General features: G+C 51.3%; 11 protein-coding genes across 11 annotated transcripts; 3 read left to right on the top strand and 8 right to left on the bottom strand.

Annotated features, from left to right (window-relative positions):
* Positions 1-267: 267 nt before the first annotated feature.
* Positions 268-2224, top strand: N7510_010186 (heat shock factor family protein; the record flags this gene model as incomplete). Its single annotated transcript, XM_056982111.1, has 6 exons — positions 268-581; positions 652-750; positions 803-870; positions 926-1269; positions 1323-1392; positions 1443-2224. 6 exons carry the CDS (start codon positions 268-270, stop codon positions 2222-2224), a joined length of 1677 nt encoding a protein of 558 aa, XP_056829947.1.
* A 719-nt stretch (positions 2225-2943) lies between these two features.
* On the bottom strand, positions 2944-3665 carry N7510_010185 (DUF3245 domain-containing protein; the record flags this gene model as incomplete). Its single annotated transcript, XM_056982110.1, has 2 exons — positions 2944-3406; positions 3484-3665. 2 exons carry the CDS (start codon positions 3663-3665, stop codon positions 2944-2946), a joined length of 645 nt encoding a protein of 214 aa, XP_056829946.1.
* A 554-nt stretch (positions 3666-4219) lies between these two features.
* Positions 4220-5506, bottom strand: N7510_010184 (uncharacterized protein; the record flags this gene model as incomplete). Its single annotated transcript, XM_056982109.1, has 4 exons — positions 4220-4554; positions 4623-5148; positions 5207-5311; positions 5363-5506. The coding sequence occupies 4 exons, from the start codon at positions 5504-5506 to the stop codon at positions 4220-4222; spliced, it is 1110 nt and encodes a 369-aa protein (XP_056829945.1).
* A 1170-nt stretch (positions 5507-6676) lies between these two features.
* Positions 6677-7591, bottom strand: N7510_010183 (Six-hairpin glycosidase; the record flags this gene model as incomplete). The annotated part of the gene is made up of 1 exon (XM_056982108.1): positions 6677-7591. One exon carries the CDS (start codon positions 7589-7591, stop codon positions 6677-6679), a length of 915 nt encoding a protein of 304 aa, XP_056829944.1.
* A 1289-nt stretch (positions 7592-8880) lies between these two features.
* Positions 8881-10757, top strand: N7510_010182 (glycoside hydrolase family 35 protein; the record flags this gene model as incomplete). The annotated part of the gene is made up of 2 exons (XM_056982107.1): positions 8881-10031; positions 10142-10757. 2 exons carry the CDS (start codon positions 8881-8883, stop codon positions 10755-10757), a joined length of 1767 nt encoding a protein of 588 aa, XP_056829943.1.
* A 329-nt stretch (positions 10758-11086) lies between these two features.
* N7510_010181 (P-loop containing nucleoside triphosphate hydrolase protein) lies at positions 11087-13993 on the bottom strand (the record flags this gene model as incomplete). Its single annotated transcript, XM_056982106.1, has 1 exon — positions 11087-13993. One exon carries the CDS (start codon positions 13991-13993, stop codon positions 11087-11089), a length of 2907 nt encoding a protein of 968 aa, XP_056829942.1.
* Positions 13994-14257: 264 nt separating this feature from the next.
* N7510_010180 (uncharacterized protein) lies at positions 14258-14689 on the bottom strand (the record flags this gene model as incomplete). Its single annotated transcript, XM_056982105.1, has 1 exon — positions 14258-14689. The coding sequence occupies one exon, from the start codon at positions 14687-14689 to the stop codon at positions 14258-14260; it is 432 nt and encodes a 143-aa protein (XP_056829941.1).
* A 411-nt stretch (positions 14690-15100) lies between these two features.
* Positions 15101-15886, bottom strand: N7510_010179 (oxidoreductase-like domain-containing protein; the record flags this gene model as incomplete). Its single annotated transcript, XM_056982104.1, has 1 exon — positions 15101-15886. The coding sequence occupies one exon, from the start codon at positions 15884-15886 to the stop codon at positions 15101-15103; it is 786 nt and encodes a 261-aa protein (XP_056829940.1).
* A 147-nt stretch (positions 15887-16033) lies between these two features.
* On the top strand, positions 16034-17992 carry N7510_010178 (uncharacterized protein; the record flags this gene model as incomplete). The annotated part of the gene is made up of 2 exons (XM_056982103.1): positions 16034-16986; positions 17038-17992. The coding sequence occupies 2 exons, from the start codon at positions 16034-16036 to the stop codon at positions 17990-17992; spliced, it is 1908 nt and encodes a 635-aa protein (XP_056829939.1).
* Positions 17993-18530: 538 nt separating this feature from the next.
* On the bottom strand, positions 18531-19608 carry N7510_010177 (60S ribosomal protein eL13; the record flags this gene model as incomplete). Its single annotated transcript, XM_056982102.1, has 5 exons — positions 18531-18965; positions 19021-19179; positions 19303-19349; positions 19452-19485; positions 19606-19608. The coding sequence occupies 5 exons, from the start codon at positions 19606-19608 to the stop codon at positions 18531-18533; spliced, it is 678 nt and encodes a 225-aa protein (XP_056829938.1).
* A 536-nt stretch (positions 19609-20144) lies between these two features.
* N7510_010176 (uncharacterized protein) lies at positions 20145-21428 on the bottom strand (the record flags this gene model as incomplete). The annotated part of the gene is made up of 1 exon (XM_056982101.1): positions 20145-21428. One exon carries the CDS (start codon positions 21426-21428, stop codon positions 20145-20147), a length of 1284 nt encoding a protein of 427 aa, XP_056829937.1.
* Between the last annotated feature and the right edge of the window lie 27 nt (positions 21429-21455).

Here is a 21455-nt window from a genome sequence, read left to right as displayed (position 1 = left end):
CCTACTCTCACCTCTCTCCCTCGACTCTCCCTTGTCCTCCCATCGCCCCTGCCATCCAATTATTCGATCGCGCAATGACTGTCCCGATCCCTCGTGCGTGTTGACCTGCGCCTGGCTTGGGCTCCCGCGAGAATCCCACGTTCTCCCGCACGAGCTGTAAACGGCCATCGCGTCCGACCCCCTTCCTCGTCTCCGCCACCACTCCCCTCGGTGGCCTCTCGCGGGTTCGCTACCGCCGCTTTTTCTACACCTCCTCCTGCGCATGAAATGAACAGCCTCGCCGACCCTCCAACCGTGAGAAACACTGTTACCGGGGGTGCACTCGCCCCGGGCTATACACGCAACCTTCCGGTTCTTTCATCATCCGGGCCGCATTCCGCTGCTGCGAGAGAGATGGCTGCCTCGTCTGTGACGGCAGGAAATGCCTCTGCACACGGCAGCTCCGATGGCGACCGACCGGGAGTTACCACCAATGGCTCGGCGGATGCCAACGCCAATGCTCCCAACCAGGCCATCGGAGCTGCTGCCGCAGCTCAGCAGCCCAAGGTCGTGCAAACTGCCTTTATCCATAAGCTCTACAAGTACGGTCCCCCCTATATTTCCGCCTCAGATGCCCGTGCGCCCGGTCTAGTCCACTCACAATCACCGCAGCATGTTAGAAGACACCAGTATTCAGCATCTCATCTCCTGGTCGAGCACCAACGATAGCTTCGTCATGTCTCCGACCTCCGAATTTTCCAAAGTCCTAGCGTTAGTCCATTGTCCCTGAAAACACACCTTAATTTCGCTGACACCCCGGCAGCCAGTACTTCAAGCACACCAATATCTCTTCGTTCGTCCGCCAGCTGAACATGTATGGGTTTCATAAAGGTGTGTTTGCTCCCTGACGGCCTCTTCTCCAGCATTTGTTGATCCACGTCGGTAGTGAGCGATGTATTCCATACAGGATCCCCGGATTCTGCCCTGTGGGAATTCAAGCATGGGAATGGCAATTTCAGACGCGGCGACCTGGTCGGGCTACGAGAAATCAAACGACGAGCATCCAGACATGCTTTGATTCACCGGGACTCTTTCCCTAGCCACAAAACCGCAGTATCACAGCCTGGTACACCAGCGGAGCCGGTTCCTGATGCGACAGAGGCTCGGTTGATGGCTCTCGAGCACTCGCTATACGACATGCACAATCGTTTGTCGCGCGCCGAGGAGGGTAATGTGGCGTTGAACTCGAAGTGCCAGGGCATGGCCGAGAGCCTCGCCAAATGCTATAACGTAAGCTCTCATTGATCTGGACGTAGGGCGATTGCTAATATCGTCAATAACAGTGGACACACTCGATCTCGCGGTTTCTTCTGGCTGTTGTCCCCGACAGGGAAAGCCCTCTACATCGTGATGGTATGCATAGCTCTTCCCATTGATTTGGTATTTTATTGACAGTGCAGTAGTCTCCAACATGCAAAGGGAAGTGGAGAGGCATATCGACAACATCCGCGCCCTCGAAAACCCGCAAGACTCGCTCATGCCTCCACGCCAACCGTACTTTGGCAATATGCCTGTCGAAGCCGGACCGCCTCTCTCACCTCGCCAAATGCCGCAGGATGACAGCCGCCGACAGTCCATGATCCGGCCACCCGTCCCGCCGCATCTCGCAGTGTCTCCTCGCCGCTATGGCTCGATTGGAGGCCCCAACGCGTCAGCAACTTATAACCGACCGCAAGCACCCCCGGTTGCTCCGCAGCAACAGCAAGCGATGCCGCATCCTCTGTCTGTTTCCACCCCACCGGGACCTAATCTTGCCCGTAGGCATACCTCTGCCGACATTCGGCAACACGGCTGGCCCCCGTCGGGCACTTCTCCCCTCCCTCTGGGCAACGCCGGTCCTGGCCCTTGGCCTCCTTCTCCGCACCGAGTGCCAATCTCTAGTGACCAGCAAGTTCGAGATGTTTTGGCTCAGTACGAAATGGGTGGTCCCAGGCGACTGCAGGACCGATCTCGCCATGCCACCCCGCCGACGAACATCGAATCTTCCCCGTCTTTGCTTGGAGTGGATCATGGCTGGTCACTTGGAGGTTCTCGATTCGCTCGGCAGGATTCCTCTCTGCCGGCGACGCGCCGGTCGAGCATGGCGAGCAACGTTCATTCCTTGCTTAACCCAGCCGATACTGCGGAACGCCCTGATGAGGACCAAAACATGTCGGAGGACCGCAAGCGGAAACGACTTGAATGAACGGGTACTTCAAACAACAATCGAGCAATATCCAGCATACGACAGGCACAGTCGTTGCCACCACCCATATATCACGTCCCTCGATCGCATTTTTGACCATGAGGAGTTTTATATCCTGCCCTTCCCCTCCCCTGTTCTTTTCTTTTTCTTTGGACTTTACCTGTACAATTGAAACGCAGCGAACGGCCAGTGTAATCTGGATGTCCCTTTTGTGGAGAGCGTTGACGGCCTCCAGTTTCTGTTTCTCCGCGCGCACTTTTTTTGTAGATGTCCAATTTTTTTTTTATATCCGATTGTTTTAGTGGGTGGTAGGATGAATGGGAGGAAGCACAATGCTACGAGAAGTGTCGCGGCTCTGGGTTCATATTTCATTTATCACAGCAACATCATATACCCTTGGGTCCGGCGGAGCAAAAATGAATCATTCTTGTGACATTTAGATTGCGGGAGGAATTGAACTGTTGTATTCCATACATAGTATCGTCTGTATATAGGTCTGGCCATGCAGCTGAGATGCTAGCTGGAAGGGCTGTCTCCGGTTATTCGGAGAACTGGTCTCGACGTCGCCCGTAGGTGATGACCGGTCAACTGAAACAAGGCAACTGCTATTTCCCGGATTGTGACTGGGAGTTCCCAGAACGGCATCGTCCTTGCAGGCGAACAGAGTCTTGGGAAGCCAAGGAATGTGATAGAGTCAGAATTCAAAGCCATGACATTATTCACCTCTTCTTCCTCTTCTTGGCCCTCTCAGACAAGATCTCATCCAAATAACTCGTAGCCTTCTTTTTGCCCTTCGAGGATGCAGCACGAGAAGAAGGCGCCTGGGCCGCAGCAGCAGGCGTTGCCTTATTCTCAGGATCCTCCGCACCAGTATCCTGTGCCGAGCCTTGACGCGTATCGTCCTTTCCTCTCCTTTTATTGGTTTTCTTCTTGCCCACGAGTGCTGTACGCCCTTCCTCGTCCTCGTCATCTTCCTCTTCTTTGTTCCCAGGACCTTGGACCAGTTCCGCAGATTTAGGAGTAGTCCTTGAAGGCAGCGGCTGATTCGACGCAGACGCCTTCATAATCTTGTCATAATTCTTGCCCAGCAATTGCTTGCGCAGCTTATCGTTCGAGCCGAGCTCGGTGCGGTTCCAGCTTCCATCGGCAGCTTTTTCGGGGAGAGGCGCTCCGACTCCTAACCTGCATTTTTGTAGAGTTTCTGTCAGTAACTAGAAATGACCATATATTAAAACAAAAAGAAAGTAGTCGAGGCGTACGTCTCAGGCACTGCAGTAAAGATCTCATCCTCTTCCCGTTGTAGCTCCTCCTCGGACTTGACGTTTGTGAGCTCCTCGTCTGTTTGTGCGGGAAGCCATGATGCCACGAGACGTTGGCTCCGTGCGAGGGCGACGTTTGCGCGATTGAGGATTACGTCTGACTCTGGTTTGGAGATTGACATTGTCCTTGGTTGGGAGAGTTTGTCTCATCTGCGTTTGGGGACTTTTTTTTTGCAGGACACTCGAGGCGGTAGGGGATGTCTCACCGCCTGGTGTATAAGTGTTGGTGTGTAGGAATAGGTTTACATGAAAGAAAGCCTGGACAACTTATGGCCCAGATATATCCGTCGGAGAAAAAACTGTCATAAATGTCAAGGATCTATATATTATGCTTCATCACCACTAGACGAAAGATACAACGCCTTATCTAGATGGTCGGCAAATAATCTAGCTCGCCCTCCTTTAATAGTATCTGTTTATGGGCGCTGGTTTACGCCGAAAAGAATGAGCGAACCGATGTCCGGCACTCCTTTAGCATTTCTGACGTTGGTGAGGTTTGGGTTCCCATGCCGAGGATCCCGATTTTTCTTATATGGCCAGATTGGGGGTCGTGGTGGATCTGACATGGCTCATCAATAACCTACTGAAGATTTTCCTAAACCAAGTAATGCCGGTAGACGTTCATAAAAATCTATATTTATGATCAAAACTTTTTATCACTTTTGCTAGTCTAAACTCAATTCTGTTCAGTGGCAGATCCCGACTCAGGGGAGCTGTCTGGCTTGAGGAACTCTTCACTCCCAGTCAGATCATCCAACTGATGAAATTCGCCCCCCATAGAAGTTTGGGTTTGATTTGCCAGTTTGCTTCGTCCTTCTACAAACCGGAACGACCCATTCCGCTGATTACTTCGCCGGGCTGAGTTAGCATTGGTAGCTCCACTCAAATGGCCTGTAGACGCAACGTCTCCTTTCACATGGCGAAGGAGAGGGCGGAGGGTTGCGAGGCTGGCCGCTGTTATCCCAAGTCCATTTTCCACGTTTGACAGGATAGCAAGTTCCACTGTGGCGTCTGTATGGTTTCAAGGATGGTCAGTATGCGTCGAAACGGCTCTCGCCAGTCAAAAGGGGCAGCTATACATAGAAATTCCGGATCGGCAAATGTTTGGACAAATGGAAATCGAGCAATCACTGCAGAACTTGCACTAGAGACCAATCCAGATATATTAGCGGGATAAAAAAATTTCGTGGGCCCAAAAGAGACTGACATGCAAGCCAGGCCGAGGATGCCGACTACGGCAAACTTCATTTGCAAATTCATGTGCAAATTCCAAACCAAGAAGATAGGAAGAATACCAGCTGTAAAATCACAGATGGCGGCGAAAACACTATAAACATAGGTCATTGCGATAATTGCGTTGATGTTTATACATGACCCATTTGCTGGAGGGTTGGGACCAACTCTGGTCCAGAAGAATGAAAGAGGCCTGCATTGCAGAAGCATCAGGAACATAAATAATAGCCCTGTTGCCACGGTAAAGAACATGACAAGGTAAAGGATCCAGTTGTGCAGGCGGCGAACGGTAATCCGGAGCAGGAAGACGCAGACGGAGGCTTTGTAGAAGACGGAAGAAAAGCAGTACCCAATCTCGCAAAGCCACCAGTACTAGGAGGATCTTAGGTCAATGGGATTCATTATGATTCAGAAGCTGATAATATCTTACTCTCATCGCCATGAGAGCGTTTCTCGGGGTTATATCTTCGAATCGCTTCCCGGTGCCATAAAGGCTTCCGCCAATCATGCTTCCGGCATACATGATATAAAAGAGCTACCACAGTTAGACTTAGCACTATTCGCGGAGGCAGTGAAAGCACTATACCATGGCCACCACCATAAGACCATCATCCCACCCGAAGCTCTTTACCACTCTCAATCGGCAATATATCCGAAGACAAACCACGACGAATGCAATCGAAACAAAGGTCGCCGCCACTGCCCTCACCGCCAGGCTACGGTCAGCCATGATGAGTGAAAGACTCAAAAGAGTCGTCTGCTCTTTAGGAGACCTCTGGGGTTAAGGATGGCACGAGCTGGGGAAAAAATGGATGGAGCTGGACGGAACTTATGACCTCGTGATTATGTAAGAATTCACGCGGTCAAACTGACCAATGGCACGTGCACCTGGATACGCAATCTTGGTTATTCATGCACAATTGCAAACTAAAACCGACTATCCAACTCTAACGACTAATCCCGATCGCACTAGAACTGGCATGTGCCTAACTCTTTTGGGCAATTTCCAAAGACGCTACGAAGGCAGTTTGACGGTGGCGCGCTCGAAGTCCTCTGTGTCATAGCTAACATTGGAATTGGTGCGCTATTTAGCAGATTTCTAATTTGTAACAGGCTCTAATCTCCGGTGGCTCCCCGATCTCCGGTGGCTCCCCGATCTAATAGCCGAGGGCCCAGATTGCGCGTCAGAATCGGTGGCCAATTTTCGGAAATAAAGATTTTTCCGGATGCCTGAGTTGAGCATTGGCGACGGTCTAGTTCCCAGCGCTTTGGCCACCACTTCAAGGATTTTGCCTCATGGCTGCGGGGAAATTTTTGAAATCCACAAACCAGGTTGGCAGAGGTATGTCTCGGGATCAGTAAGCCCGAAACCGAGGGTCGCAAAGGATTCCTGCCCGCAGATCATGGTAAGCGTCGAGAGAGCATGGGGCACAGCTAAAGATCTACATTGTGTAGTCGCAAGCATTCTCTGTCCTAATTAGCGTGAAAGGATACTCAAGTTGGCTTTTCCATCGTCTCCAAGGGTGTTAAGGTATCTTATGTCTGGTTCAACAAGCCTACAGATCGCTCAATGCTCAATGAAATTGTATTCTAGGAAGCCAAAATCCATTAGTTATGATGTACCACCCATATTTCATGATTTTGAGATATCCATTTATTTGCTGTACCTAACTGCCAATAACATGAAGAAATTGCTGATGATTTCTCTCGTTTCCAGAAATCCTCGGTCTTCGTCCCTTGTCCTAGTACTTAGAAACGAAGAATTTGGGATTAAACGATTGGGAGTCGCACTAGATTTTAGTAGCAGTTCTTAAAATCAAGATGCTGCAATTGTCTGGCTTATTTGTCGCACAATTAAACTGCAATATCTGAATACTTCAAACTAAAGCGTGTTCAGGGCTTACTGAACGCCTATAGCTGCCACCAGAGCATCGCAGGCAGAACTTTGCGTTGATGCATTAGCACCACCTGAGAATGGGCCCGACCATACAATTCCAAGCTCGTTATCAACACCCCGGTCGTTGGCCCAGATACTGTCGGCATTCCTCTCAACGAATGACTTCAGCTGCTCACTTGAGGAAGCTCCATATAAAACCTGAACGTTCCGCAAGAAGATTCCCTTAAATTGAGATCCATCAGCGCCACAATTTGGCTCACAGGAATCGTGCAGGATGCCATTCGAATCAGTGAGCACTTTTAAGGCAGCAATGGCGATGTTGTTGGCCGTCCTCAAGTAGGAGGAGTCATCTGGCAACGCCCGGGAAAGCTCAACGAGGCCGCCAAGAATCACACCCTGGTTATACGACCAGATCGTTCCATTGTCGTTCTCACATGTCGTTAAGTCAAGACCGTTATTGATATTGTTTTGTGCGTTGATCATCCCACTTCTCTTGAACCAAGTCCATTCCTTCAAGGCCCAGTCCAGGTAATAGTCTTTATCGGGCATTCTGTTGGCGAGGTGGGCAGCGACGCTGAGAAAGAGCTCGTTCTCGATAGCCCCGTTCTGAGTATGAGGTTTATCCCACCAAACACCACCGCAAGTCGCACCCCAGCCTGTTATCATGTTCTTGAAAATATCGACAGCCGTCAAAAGGTATTTCGGGTCGTGAACTAGGTCGAACACTTTAATCCAAGCAAGCGCCCACCAACCTTCATCGTCGTAATATTGATTGATAAAACCATTCGGATGCACGACAGAGGGGTTGGTGACCATCGTCGTGAAGTTGTATTCCTGAGCTTTGACAAGTGTATTCTCAAATACCGGAAGGGTTATGTGAATCATGGAAGGATCAACAGCAGTCAGGTCGGCTAACATTGTCAAGCAATTGGCGCTGTTCCACCATCCCGTCGTGTCCCATAGTCCACTGGATGTGTTATACCATTGTTGTAAGGTTGTCACCGCAGCTTTCGCTTGTAGTAGGTAGTCTGTACGTGGACTTTTAATATGTCGTTCTCCGATCGGGACGGTGTAACCATCTACACCCGGAGGCCGAATGATGAGCCCGACAACAACAGATAAAAAGAATCCTTTGCAAGAGTAAAACATATTTCAGGGACTGCAGTCGTCCAGACTGGGCTCAATTCTAAGTAATGAACTCGGTCAAACCAAAAAAAACGAAATAATGCAATGACGATAAGTCATTCTGCGAGATGCCATGTTAAATAAATAACAGTCGGGAGAATAACACTTCCGACAGCGGGGTTGCTGGACGTACTAGAAGCACCACCGCACAGACATGTCAGTTAGTGTTGAAATTTAGAATTACTACAATTATAAACTAGCTTCTCTATCTAACTGCCCCCCTCTTGCAACGTTGCATCGAGATGCAAGGCCTGGTGTTCTAGATTAAATTGAAAATCATCTGAGGATCTAAAATTTATTGTTTTCGGGGAAGTTTATGGGACACATTATAGGTTTCCCCTTGCCTTGGTGTAGGTTAAGCACGGATCAGTCAAGAAGGATGCTGTTATTCTAACTGAGATTAAACTGTGATTAGTTCAACTTCCGCAACAAATATAGCACTATGAGGCCGTCCCAACGAACCCACTTTCAGCCCTCTGAACGACTTTTACGTACCCCGCAAATTTTGATCCGGGAGGTTCATGCAACGAGCTAGACATCAGACCATTCCACGTCCTGGCAAATCAATGTTGACCACGGACATAGATATGGAGTCATAACTAACCCGATCCTTTGAAGTCGATGTAACCTTTTTGATCAACACCAGGCATATTTACCGATATTTTCCCGACGACAACAGAGGTTGTGAAGTCAATGCATATGATTTATACTCGGACGGACAGTTCATTGGCCGCTGACACCATCGTTGTCAGTGCGATCAGAAGCTACCGAAATTCTGCAAGGATGGTGCCCTTTATCCGTCTGCCTCTGGCGTTTCATTCTGTTGAGGGGTGTCGATCTCAAATTAAACTTGGGTGCCCCTACGATTAAAGCGGGGAAAGGGCTTCGTTTGAAATCGAAATCTGCAATGATCCCAAATTGGGACAGGAAATATAAGTGCATGGCATCCATCCGCTTCGAATGCAATGTGAAAAGACCGACACATGCTTCGTCTCAGTTCTCTTAAGAGCCATACACTAGCGATGCGAGTTTTTACCACACTCTCTCTTGGTCTTGCAGCTTTCGCCCATGCAAGCTCAGCTCTGGCAGATACCTTCACGTACAATGCAACCAGTTTTTTCCTCAATGGCGAACCTTTTCAAATTATCGGTGGCCAAATGGACGCCCAGCGTGTCCCATGGCAATATTGGAAGCAACGTCTTGCCATGGCACGTGCAATGGGCCTGAACACCATATTCAGCTACATTCACTGGAATCTAATTGAGGATCAACCCGGCCAATATATTACCGACGGAAGCAACAATATCTATTCCTATGTGCAGGACGCACATCAAGCCGGCTTGCAGGTTGTGCTCCGTGTTGGGCCTTATATCTGTGGCGAACACGAGTGGGGAGGCTTCCCAGCCTGGTTAAACAACATTGACAACATGACTGTGCGCTCTAATAACCCGCAATTTTTGGATCGGACCCAGTCCTGGCTCAACTGGTTGGCCGACTGGCTGAACCCCCTGATGATTAGCAATGGCGGCCCCGTCATCATGGTGCAGATCGAGAATGAATACGGATTCTATGGCGACGATCACTCCTATACGGATGCTCTTGCGGCACAGTTCAACGCCAGCTTTGCTGGTAGTGGTGTTGTCTTTTATACGAATGACGGAAGTTCACAAAGCTCCTTACAGGCCGGCGCAATCCCCGACGTTCTTGCCGAGATTGATGGGTCAACTCCATTATCCAGTTTCCAAAGTCGATCTTCTTATCTTAATGCCAGCAGCCAGGGTCCTAACTTGGATGGCGAGTACTATATTACCTGGTTAGATCAATGGGACCCATATACAGCGCACCAATCCGACGTCAATAATAGTCAAGCTATTGAGAATGCCCAATCCACACTCCAGAGCACTGTGACTAGTGGCGATTCTTTTAGTATCTATATGTTCAATGGGGGTACGAACTTCGGGTTTCAGAGCGGCTCGGATTATGGCAATGGAACTGAACCTGTCACTACCAGCTACGACTATGGCGCTCCTCTCGACGAATCAGGCCGACCCAATGACATCTACTATGCACTTCGTCAGACGCTTGGCCAATACTCACCAGATCTGCCTGATGTTCCACATATTGAGCCAATGATCTCAATTCCATCAATTGATATCGGGCCATCTTTCTACCTGTTTGATGGACTCCCCACCCCCAAAAGATGGAGTCGCCAACGAATATGGAGGCACTTGGTCAATGGTATGGGTTCACGTTATACCGAACTACCGTAAACGCGTCCTATAGTGGAACCCTTCAACCGGGTGTCGCGGCCAAGGACCGAATTATCGTCTATGTCAATGGTGTGCGGCAGGGCGTCTTTGACAGTCGGTACCCCAACAATGCACAACAAAATATATCTGTCACTTTGGATTCTGGCGACGTCTTGGATCTCTTGAACGAGAACATGGGCCGTGTGAACTTTGGTCCGGATATTCCATATCAAACAAAGGGCATCTTCGGTGATGTGACCGTTGGAGGCAGTAGCCTGACAGGCTGGGACGTATACACACTTCCCTTGGATAGCGGAATGGCCGAACCATCTAGCGCCAGTACACCAACCAACATCTCGTCCTCATCAAGCCCCATATTCTACACTGGCACCTTTGACCTTCCCACCGTCAGCGATACCTGGCTGGAACTTCCAGGATGGACCAAGGGTGTGATCTGGGTCAATGGCAACAATTTGGGTCGTTACTGGACAATTGGACCCCAGCAATCTTATTACTTACCGGGTGTCTGGATGCAAGAGACAGATAACGTCATTCAGATTCTCAATTTGGAGCCCACCGGGCAGGAGGGTACAGTTAGTGGTGTAACTTATCGCTCTTGGTTCAACAGACCGGATCCCGATGCTCCTTGAAAGGAGTAGCATGTTATTTACGAAACGAATTCCTCTTTTTGTGGTATAGTATGTAGGTCGCGATGGCAGATAGTCTGGAATTAACTGGGATTGCGAAATTGGTCTTTACTCTATTTGGTAGATAACTAACTCAGTGCCATTGCCAATGCGCGCTTTTTATTCCAAATAGCGTGACCAGTAAGGCGGCATGTCCTCTAAAAGTATCATTCAGCAATATTTAGGTAGCTACGCCGAGTAGACCGACCCCCGAAGGGCTTGTATGTATAGAATGGTAGTTGTGCACGAAAGGAGAAGGAACAAAAACTAACAATAGATACACAAATCTATGTTTAATATACATTTATCTCTTCGCGTACATCCTTTTGGCTGGAGATTTGGTGCAACCCTAGACCCACAATCTCTTTGATCGCTTTCGAGAGCGCGGAGAAATGGGCATCGCGAGCCGAATGCGATTCTCGATGCGAGCGATTCTGTTGTTGCATGACGAGATATTGGTAGCTAGCCGCGAGAGACTGTACAATCTGAAAGTTAGCAGATTTCGGGTAGAGCTTGCCGAGAGAAGGGAAACTGACTCTATCGACAGCTTTGCGCAGCTCGATCACGCCATGAGCGCCTTGGTCGTCATGCCCATCCGCAGACAAGACAGGGATGTTAACACAGGTCCCCATCTTGATATTCTGGCCGTTCCATTGTAAACGGCCGCCGAAGAGACACGCCGTAAGAGGGTCGATGAGTGAAGTGTCAAAGAGGGCTTTAACAGGAACCCCGTCGAGCACTACCTCGACTTTCCTGCTGAAGATGAAGAGAGACTGAACACGCATATATTTCTTCTTGGGATCAGTCGAAGGTATCCGAAGGATCGAACTTCCCCTATTTATGACTGTTTTATTGTCGGTCTCGGTGTCACAGTATGGTGAACGAAGTCGTGAGGGAGCAAGACTTGGTACCGCAATTTGAGGATACATGCAGTGCAGCAGCAAGGCCTTGATCAGTGCTAGATTCCGCGAGTTGGTGTTTAGTTCAGGACCTCCGAACTGGTAGCTCTCATCTAGACTGGCTTGCTCTGGACGAATAAGCCCTGCGCTAGAGAGCTTGCCGAGGATCTCACGAGACACAAGGTAGGTTTCATGATACCTGGGGAAATGGATGTAATGTTTCGCACAGAAATCCAACGCTTCCCATCGCCCGGATCGCATATAAACATCTCGAACAGCTTTGAAGGCATTGATTAACCCGATGTGGTCGCTGTGGCTGGCTTGTGCAAAGCTCTGAAGCTCATGGATAATTAGGGCTTTGCCATCCGGAGTGGACTGGAAGCGGAACAGCGAACTTTCCGCCATGGCCCCGTGGATCAATAGAGGGTCAAGACAGCGGAAGATGATGCCAAGGATAACCAGTTTGGCACGGGCCGGATCTATGCTGAGCTGGGAGAGAATGTGGCCGAGGTGAGTGAGGTTGTCGTTCTCGTCCACCGCTTGTAAGCGGCGCAAGGAGTCCATCGCAGCTTGTATGTTCATGATGTCTGGCGACTCAATCGCCTCCTGGAGGAGTTTTGTTACTGAGATATCAGGAGCGCAAATCATTGCTCGCAGACAGACATCTTGAAGGTCCATGCGGGTGATTTCTGGAGATTTGGTGACTCGAAAGCCGTCATGTCGCTCTTCAGTGTAGAGAGCGAAATATTCACCTGGCTGGACGCGCCCTGCACGCCCTGCGCGTTGGATTGCACTGGATTTACTGACCCACGAGCATGCCAGCCGCCGGGATCGTGACTTGCTGTCAAAGACCGCTTCGTGTGCCTTGCCGCAGTCAATCACGAACTTCACATCAGGGAATGTGACTGACGCTTCAGCTATGTCGGTAGCCAGGATAACTCTTCTGCAGCCTGTAGGTACTTCCATGGTAATGTTCTTCTGTCCTTCAGGCAGCAGCGCATGTAAGGCTAAGATCTGGAATCGGTTTTCATCGGAAAAGGAGAACCCAAATCCAGGGCCGCGGGAACGAAGCATCTCCTCCAACATGAGGATGTGCTTCATGCCCGGAAGAAAGACCAATACAGAGCCTGTATCTCTTGTGGACAGGATGTGAATTATTGTTGCCAGCAATAGTTCGTATGGGATCAACGGGTCCTCGTACTCGCTTGAGGCATTGCGAAATTGCTTGGGCGGTGCCTCGAGTGATTCTAAAACTAGAGCCACGTCTGAAGGTGGTCCGCTGCTGAAATGCTTATAGTGCTGTAATAAGTAATTGGCCGTCTCGTATTTAGTGTCCTGGTTATTGAAGAATCGAGCCAAGGCATCGGGACTCCCGTAAAAGCGAATAAGGTTCTGAAGAATCTCATCAAGATAGTGCTTCTCTACGGGGTACGAACGCCCGGGAATGATAAGATGGGGAGCAGGGATCATCGCTCCGTCTGGTCCCTTGTTGCTGAAATAGGAAGAGAAGAGATCGAGATCCAGAGTTGCGCTCATCACGATCACCTTAGGCGCGGAGTGACCAAGAGCTAGACGTTGGCTGATCAACCGTTTCAACAGCAGCATCACGAAATCGATGCCGACATCCCGCACATGGACTTCGTCGAGCATGATGTGGGAGAAAGAGTAGAGAAATTGTGGTGAATCTTGTAAGAGATTGAGCATGATACCGGTGGTGCAGTAGGTGATCGAGCCGCCGGTGCGCGGCCAATGGGACTCAAATCGGACCTGGAAGCCAACTGTATCACCGATCCTTTCGCCTCTTTCGTGGGCGACTCGCCGAGCCAGTGAGCTTGCTGCTATTCGGCGTGGCTGAACGCAAAGTACTCGGATATCAGCGCCGGCTTGCCTCCTGGTTGCTTGATCAAGAACCATCTGAGGAATCTGAGTTGACTTTCCAGAGCCCGTCTCTCCCGCAATCAGGCAGTAAGTGTGGTTATTGATGATGTCCAAGATCTGTCTCTCATGTTTCCACACGGGCAGACTATCGATTGCATCTCTGAGAGCTCGGCGTTGTGAACTTGGTTTGGTCTTGTGAATTCTTTTCAAAGCCTTCATTAAATACCGCGATCTCTCTCTCGCCTGCTGGGGAGACTGCGAAAATTCCATTCTCCTTCTTGCCCGTTGTTTGATAGGTGTTTTTTTGCGACCCATGCTCATCGTCTCGGTCTGAAGCAGGTCCTTTGTTGCAAAGCGCATCGCGAGAAGTAGATCATCATCCACCTTGATTCGGACGGCCCTTAGAGTGCGCTCTTTTCTCATGAGCTGCGTCCATAGTCCTTCCTTTTTCAGTTGTGGTATAATTCTCTCTAACACGAGCACCTTTGCTAATTGCTAGGACCGGATTGTCAAAATTTGCCATCTTAGGCAGGATATCCTTTGAACTTACACGGGATCGGCACGTCACAGTAGACGACCATGTGAAGCGCGAGCGCGGGACCGTAATTTTGAAAGAACAATAAAAAGACTGGTCCGGAAGCTGAGTAGTTGTCATTTCTCGAATAATCATGTTATTCTTGATCAGATTCAGTGCAGTCTCAACCTCTTCGGAGCTAACCCTAGGAGACGTTCCCTCCGCAACAGGATTGGTGGATGAATTTGAGGGATTGGTAGACAATTCTTCGTTGTCAACATCATGCGGTCCTGAATCAGTACAGGGGATCTCAGGCGCGGCTGGATGTGGCTGGTCTGTGTTCGGCGCCGTTGTAGCATAGCGGGCAGGGGTGCCAGCCGCCTGTCCCGTGTATTTCCAGAGGAATGACATAGAATAGCTGGGTTCGGCGATTTAATGTTAGGCACTTTCAGGAGCGAGGTAATAGTTCGAGAGGCTGCAGACGATGAGTGTCTTGGAGGGAGCGGCAGCAACGCGCGTGGTCGAGGACGGGGTTCGTTCCGGGCGATGAAACATGCGTGCCTAGCACTTCGGATGTAGGCGTAGGGCCCTGTTCCTGCCGCCATGATGTGAGGGTCTGCGGCGCGGCGGAGTTTTGCTCACGGGAAGATCCAATTCGGCCCCTGCATCATGAAGCCAGATCGAGACCCTCTGCAAGCCGTGGTAGGCCGGCAGAAACAGTCAATTGAAATGGTCGTCACAGCGATGAGCGTGGTGGACAGTCCCAGGGTGAATTGTGACGTCGAAGAAAAAGGTTCTTGATCGTCCGCAGCGAGGGAGGCTTGGCACGCGACTCAGGGACTCAACAGAGAAACCATAAAGTATATGTATGGATAGAGAGTTATTAAGATATAGATAAGCATATGTCTATGTATATATATTCATTGCATCGTGGGCATGTCCTATGTACAGTCTATCTTTATCGGGTGTCTCTCTCCTGCTGGTATGGATATACATCAATCCAGCCAAATGCAGAATCACGCTGCGGCTTCCTGCTGGTGTTTGGCCCGCAGTCTTTTCTCAGTCTTCATAAATTCGCGAATTCCGACAGGGATGTTAGCGAACAGCTCATCATCTTCTGGACCACGAGCCGGCCAGTTGGCTTCGCTGCCACCGCCATCATCATCCATGCTCTGGCTGACCGAGTCGACTTCTGCCCGAGGCCCAAAACGCATGTCCATGGTCCCTTTCTCAAGTCCACCCTTCGCTTTAGCCTGCGCGATCCGTCCTGCCCAGTCCTCCATTTCATCCCGAAAATCGTCCCAGACGCAGTGAACGCAGCCGCTCATGCAACAGTTGTCCGGTTCCTCGGGCCGGGGCGGGATGGGGACTCCATTGACCGTCTTCCACAATGATTCGGGAGGAGTTTCGCCAGGGTTGTAACGGGATGAGCGGCCGGGACCAGCCAGGCGGGTACCGAACACAATGGCCATCTTCTCTTCGGGTGATTGCGGCTCCGAAGTCGACGCTGCTTCGGGCGCAGGGGTCGCGGGGCGCGAAGTCGGTGCGCGACCACGATAAGGAGATCGAGACGTCAGGAGCAAGGAATAGTAACCCGACAATGGGTGTGCTTGTGGTGGATTGGCCATTTCATCCGAGGAATTCGGCGCATTATGAGTGCTGAGCTTCTGCCAGAGAGCCGGAGAGCAGGCATATTGTCGCAGCTGGGGTGTAGACGGCGAAGGTTTTAGTAATGAGCGTCTCAAAGACAAAGAGACGGTGGTGCCCAGTGAATGTCGGGTGCCCACGGACAGACACTTCATGGTGGTGTGCAAGTATTAACTAGCCTTGAAGCAGGAACGAGAATGAGTAAGGAAATCATTTGGTCATAGTTGGTGCAAACAGTGCAAACCTCGGTGGTTGATACCGACAATCAAAACACCAGTTGCTTTTAAACACCACACCACGCCATGTTCTCCCCACCAAAGCGGCGCAAGACCAGCGCGACCACTGGCGTCGCTGTGGGCGCGTCGCAACATTCTGAAGCACATGAAGGCGCGCGCGCGTCAGGCCCGCCGTCCTTCCAGTCTCCGACAAGGTCAAGCCTGGCGCGGTCCCACCCCGACGTGCTTGAACGCGCGCTCAGCAGATCACCGACACGACGACCGACCAGCAGAGGGAACCAAAATGACGAATCCGAGCAAGCAGAATCAAGAGTCGGGCTCCGTGACCGCAAGGCTCTTCGGCCGTCGCTGAATGCCACTGCTAGCCCGATGACTCGACCCAGATTGTCCGGCAGCATGGCGGGCTTGTCACCCAGCAGGCGCACAAGCGGAATACAATCATTTACACAACCTCCACGTCGGGTATCAAAAAAGATTGGTCCTTCAGACTTGTTCTTTGGAACCCCGGTTCGGAGGCAGACGCAACCGAGTGAGCAGGCTCTTGCAAATACCCCGGAAGATCAATTGGCGTCGGAGCTAGGCAATGTCACAAGAGAGTTACAGATGGATACAGGATTGGACGGTTCGCTCATGGGCGAAGATCCTCTGGAACCAGACCTCCCACCCACTCCGACCGAACTTGGCCTAGAGAAGGCTCCGGACCGACCCATGGGGCTGCTGAGCAGTAGTCCAAGCATGCGACATGAACGACAAATGAAACGAATTGTGGATCCCATCAAAGGCAGCCCGTTGCGGTCCTTGAATTTTCAAGTACTTGGAGAGCAAGACGTGGATGCCGCCGAGCTAGCGCTGGACGATGAGCTTCCAGCAGCTGTGGCCAAGAAACAAAAGTCACGCAGGAGCCTCACCGCTGAATTGCGGCAACTCGAAAACGAGGTTGCAGAGATGGAAAGGTGGGCAGGCAAAATCGAGACAGGCAAGGGCCTAGAAGCCGACCCGGAGGGACTAAACAAATTCCTGTATGTGACCGAGCCCTTGGACGATACTAAATCTGGCTAACTGAACCTTAGCTCAATGATCACCTCCGAGGAAGCCTCGCGCACGAGTCTACCTGTTCCTAAGCAAGCCCCTACAACGACATCGTCTCTTCTTTCCACGCTCCTCCCATTCTCTACCAATGCTCCTCGCCTAACCCGCCCGACTTCACCGCTACCAACCAATCCATTTGCCTTGCAAGATTCCTCTCAAACACGGCCATACCTTACAGCTTTTGCACCACTATCACTGAATGCACGTACCACCCGGACAGGGTCCTCCAGGACCAAGATCCTCTCTGAAACACATACCTTGACCTTGACTGCACCGTCACCATTTCCAGCGAATTTATATAATGTCGCTGTCGTCTATGCAACGGACCCAGAGGCGCAGTCTGTGACCTCTGTGTCTGTGCCCACCAGCAGTGACAGCAAGAAACGGAGGGTGCCCGAAGTTTTGCGCCGATGGATTGACCGTCGCCTGGCGAACCCGCTCCTTCAACTCGACATCTCCACCCTATGCTGGGGAATCAACCGGTACTGGGAAGCATCGGTGGCACGCGCTCGATTATGGGCCCAGCTTGATCACAAATACAACAGCGGAACTTCTGCGCGCAGTAGAAAAGACACGCCACCAGCAACCAGAGATGGAGTCCTCAGCTTCTCTGAACTTCGACAGCTAATCCCACACCTCGAACGCAGTACAATGGTCGTCAAATCGAAATCCGGTCCCAAAGTGCTCCTGGCATACAACTTGACGATCGACGACTGGACCGGGGAGCCGCAGCTACGGCCTGAAATTAGTGTCTCCGATTCAGGTGCCAATGGTGGCTCGAACAAGAAAATCAACCAGGAGGCTAAAAAGCTTTTCCATGCTCTGTTGCATGAAAAGGGTGGTTCACCCGTGCCAGGCGTGGAGGGAGGAGTTCATATTGATGCAGTCCTACGAGCAACCGAAGGCGCTTTGGGGGCTTTGTTTGGTAATTCTTGATGTTCTTTTCAGCGGCAATAGCGTAGGCGCAGGATACGGCGTATGATCTTTTGTTTTTTTTTTGGTCTACCTGATGAGGTTTATTGAGCGAATGTCCAAGTTTCGGTCCGATATCAACAATCGATTTCAAAGCCCACCACTGTCTAAACCGATTAGCAGCGTAGACTCTTTAAGTGATGAATTCTAGGCTCCTCTGCGTATCACGGTAATTTACAACAGAGTTCATCTTCGTCTCCCTAGCCAGACTATAAATTCTTGATGGCACATTCTACTTCGGATCGTTCTACTCTTCAACTCACGACAAATTGAGAAAATTGGGTGGTTTGCATTTCATGGGATTCTTCCGAGTTCTTTCTTTTAGAGACAAAACAAGGTAGGAAACAAAAAAAAGGGGTCGGTCGAGATCGGAGAGAGGGTTTCATTTTAGAGGAGAAGAAGGAAGAAAGGCGCCACGCCATGCCACAGGCCAATTCCTTGGTTGACCCTTGCAACCGACCCGATCGTCATCATCAGCAGCAGAGACAGAGGATTAACACATTTATTTCTTAGCATTGGACTCCTCCTCAGCCTTGGCCTTGGCGCGCTTCTCACGCTTGCCCTGGTGGCGGGCCTCAGCGCGAGCGTCACGCAGCCGCCGGTAGGCAGCCTCCTCGCCCTTCGGCATGGAGTCGCGCTTGACCTCGGTGACGGCCTGCTCAACGGCCGGGTTGGTGATGGGCAGGATGGCGCCGACGCGGGTGGCGAGACCCTCACGCTTGCCGTCGGCCAGAGTGGCCTTGACGGCCTTGACCTCCTCGGCGGAGGAGTCGAGCTTCTTGAACTGACCGCTCTTGCGGGGGAACAGGATCAGGCGGGCCTTGAAGTCCTTCAGGCGGGCGACGTTGGCGACCAGCGACTCCTTGGAGTAGTTGGTGCGGCGGTGGTCAACCGAGATGCCGATGGTGGGAGCGAGCTTCTTGGGGATGCCGGCTTCCTGTGGAACAGTAAGTCACTGCCTCCAAAAGAATTTTCATCACTAGAGATATTACCTTCAGCTCGGCCAGGGTGAAACCACGACCGGCACGAACACGGCGGTTGTACTTGACGGTAGGGCATCGCACAACGGGACGCAGCTTGTCCACCGGACGGGGAGCAACGGCAGCCGCCTTAGCGAGACGGGTCTCACGACGACGGTGCTTCCGGCCGGGCTATCGCAAAAAAAATGTCATGTTAGTCGACCAGCCCAATAAAAAATTTTTCTCCATTCGTTCCAATTCGATTCAATCGCAGGGCGTCTCGGTGGAGAAGATAGGGGATTCGGAAAATCGTACCTGGTCGAAATGCACGCGCACACGACGCTGCCAGTCCTTGCGGAAGTCTGCACCAAACCAGTCAGCCTTTTCGTTCGTTTTAAAAAATTGCCACGTCTTTGATGTTCAAATACTGAGACGCAGAGAGCAGAGCAGTCGGGATCACTCACGGTTCTTCTGGATTTGGTTGTTGTGCTTGATCGCCTATATTCCCACACACAATCCGTCAGCATTCCATCACCAGCAGTGTTTCAACAAGTCGTCCAGTCGATTCTAATCAAGCCGAAGACCGTTCAAGACATCCATAACAGCAGGGAGACGCACCATTGTGACGGATGGGGATCGAGCCGGGTGGTCGTCGGAGGGTTGCTGGTCAAATCTCCCTTCACGGCAGAAACTGAAGACGCAGTTTTCGTGGGCGAGCACCCACACAGTGGCCTCACCGCTTTTCGCTTAGCGAGCCCTAAGTTGGCATTAAACCCAATGTGGAGGTCACGTGTAATCACATGATCATAGGGACTACTATAGGCTGCTAGGATAGGGAATATGGAGACAACCGGGCAATACTCGATTCCTATTGTATAGTACAGCCATGCAGAGTGCCTGTCCCGACCAACCTATCTATCTATGTGCAACAGCACCCTCCATGAGAGCCATGTCGAGTGCGGTAAGCTATAGCCTAACAATAAATCAAAATGCAAAACGCCCAAGTCTGTCTTCTCAATTGCGATTTTAACACCGCATCCCACATGCGTTCATCATTCGTCAAAATTCCCGAAGGGCATGAAGTCGTAACAGCCAATGAATAAAAAAAGTAAGCGCTAAGTCATGAAGAACAAAATTCATATCCAAGGAGGTAGGTTTCAGGTTTCAATACCCAGACCCACCCCGTTGTTCGTCCTGGATTTCTTCGTGGCCGCTCCTTTCTCATCAGAGCTGGCCTTGCGCTTGCCATGTCCGGACTGGTAACGGTCCACGCCGGGCTTCTGCACTTGGCCAAACAACCTCGTTTGAAGCAGGCTGCTTGTTTTCGGGGCATTAGAACGCATTTGTGGATGCGGAGCCTCTAAGCCTTCTTCAGACTCAGAGAGGGAGACGGTGCTGTCGCTGTCATAATGCGTCTCACGGGAGGGGCCCATCGGTGTACGGTAGTGGCGCCCCTGGGGAGTGGAGCGAGGGTGATTGGGAGTCACGGGAAGAGAAGATTGATGGTGCTCAGGAACACGATCCGAAGGCGAGCTGACATACTTGCGCTCGCCGTTCATGATCTTGCCAGCGAAAAGAAGAGCAGCAAAAGGATCAGGGTTCTCGCCTCGGCAAATGGTCTGAAGCTCGTTCTGCATGCTGGGCGACAGGGAGCCGTAGTTGAAGATTTGGGAAAAGTGCTTGCGGTTGTCTTCGATGCGCCGTTTCAGCATCTCGTTCTGCTCGGTGAGTTCCATAGACTTCGCGTTTGCATCGTCAATGGCTCTCTTTGCATGCCGCAACCTGCGGTCCAGAACAGCGTTGACACCCTCGAGTTCTTGGGACCGTTGGATCGCCGCCAGGTAGTCCGCGTCGGGAGCAGACTGCGACTGTTTAGGCGTGATGGGTTCGGTGGGGCGGGAGCGGCTGCGGTACTGGGCGCTCTGCAGGATTTCCACTTCCCGTTTAGCGAGTTGGTGCTCCACCTCGGCGCGCTTGACTGCTTCGCTACTGGCAAAAGAGACGAGGCTGTTTTGCAGCTTGAAGTGCAGCGCGGACATGCGAGCCTCCTGGGCGACGGTGAGAAGATCCTTGGCAATCGTGCGCAATTGGGTCTCGCTGGCGTTTTCGATCTCTTCCATACTGGGAAGATTCTCTGAGGCACCGTAGGCATCGCACAGAGTCTTGTCCATATCGGCTGGAGTCACCAGCGAAGGGCTCAGGGAGCGCGAGTGAGAGCGAGACTGGCGGAGAGGTGCTCCGGGGATCTGAGTGGAAGGGGGAGGAGTCATGTCGGAGGAAGACAGCGGCGGCGGTGACATGAATTTGCTCTTGTCAGACTGCGAGGATTGACCTTTGGCCTTGGCACTCAGGTCTGGAGAAGGCGACAGAGTGGCACGCCGGACGGGCGTCGCAGGAGCGACAATCTCCGCGGGCGCAGCCAGGGAGCTTTGCTGGGCCATGATGAAGGCGGTCAAAGTTGGTATCGA

The sequence above is a fragment of the Penicillium lagena genome (genome assembly GCF_028827675.1).
Source record: "Penicillium lagena strain IBT 129212 chromosome Unknown utg000007l_segment0_segment0, whole genome shotgun sequence".
Taxonomy (NCBI): Eukaryota; Fungi; Ascomycota; class Eurotiomycetes; order Eurotiales; family Aspergillaceae; genus Penicillium; species Penicillium lagena.
The sequence above is the reverse complement of the archived record's forward strand: the minus strand, read 5'-3'. Positions and strand labels throughout refer to the sequence as shown.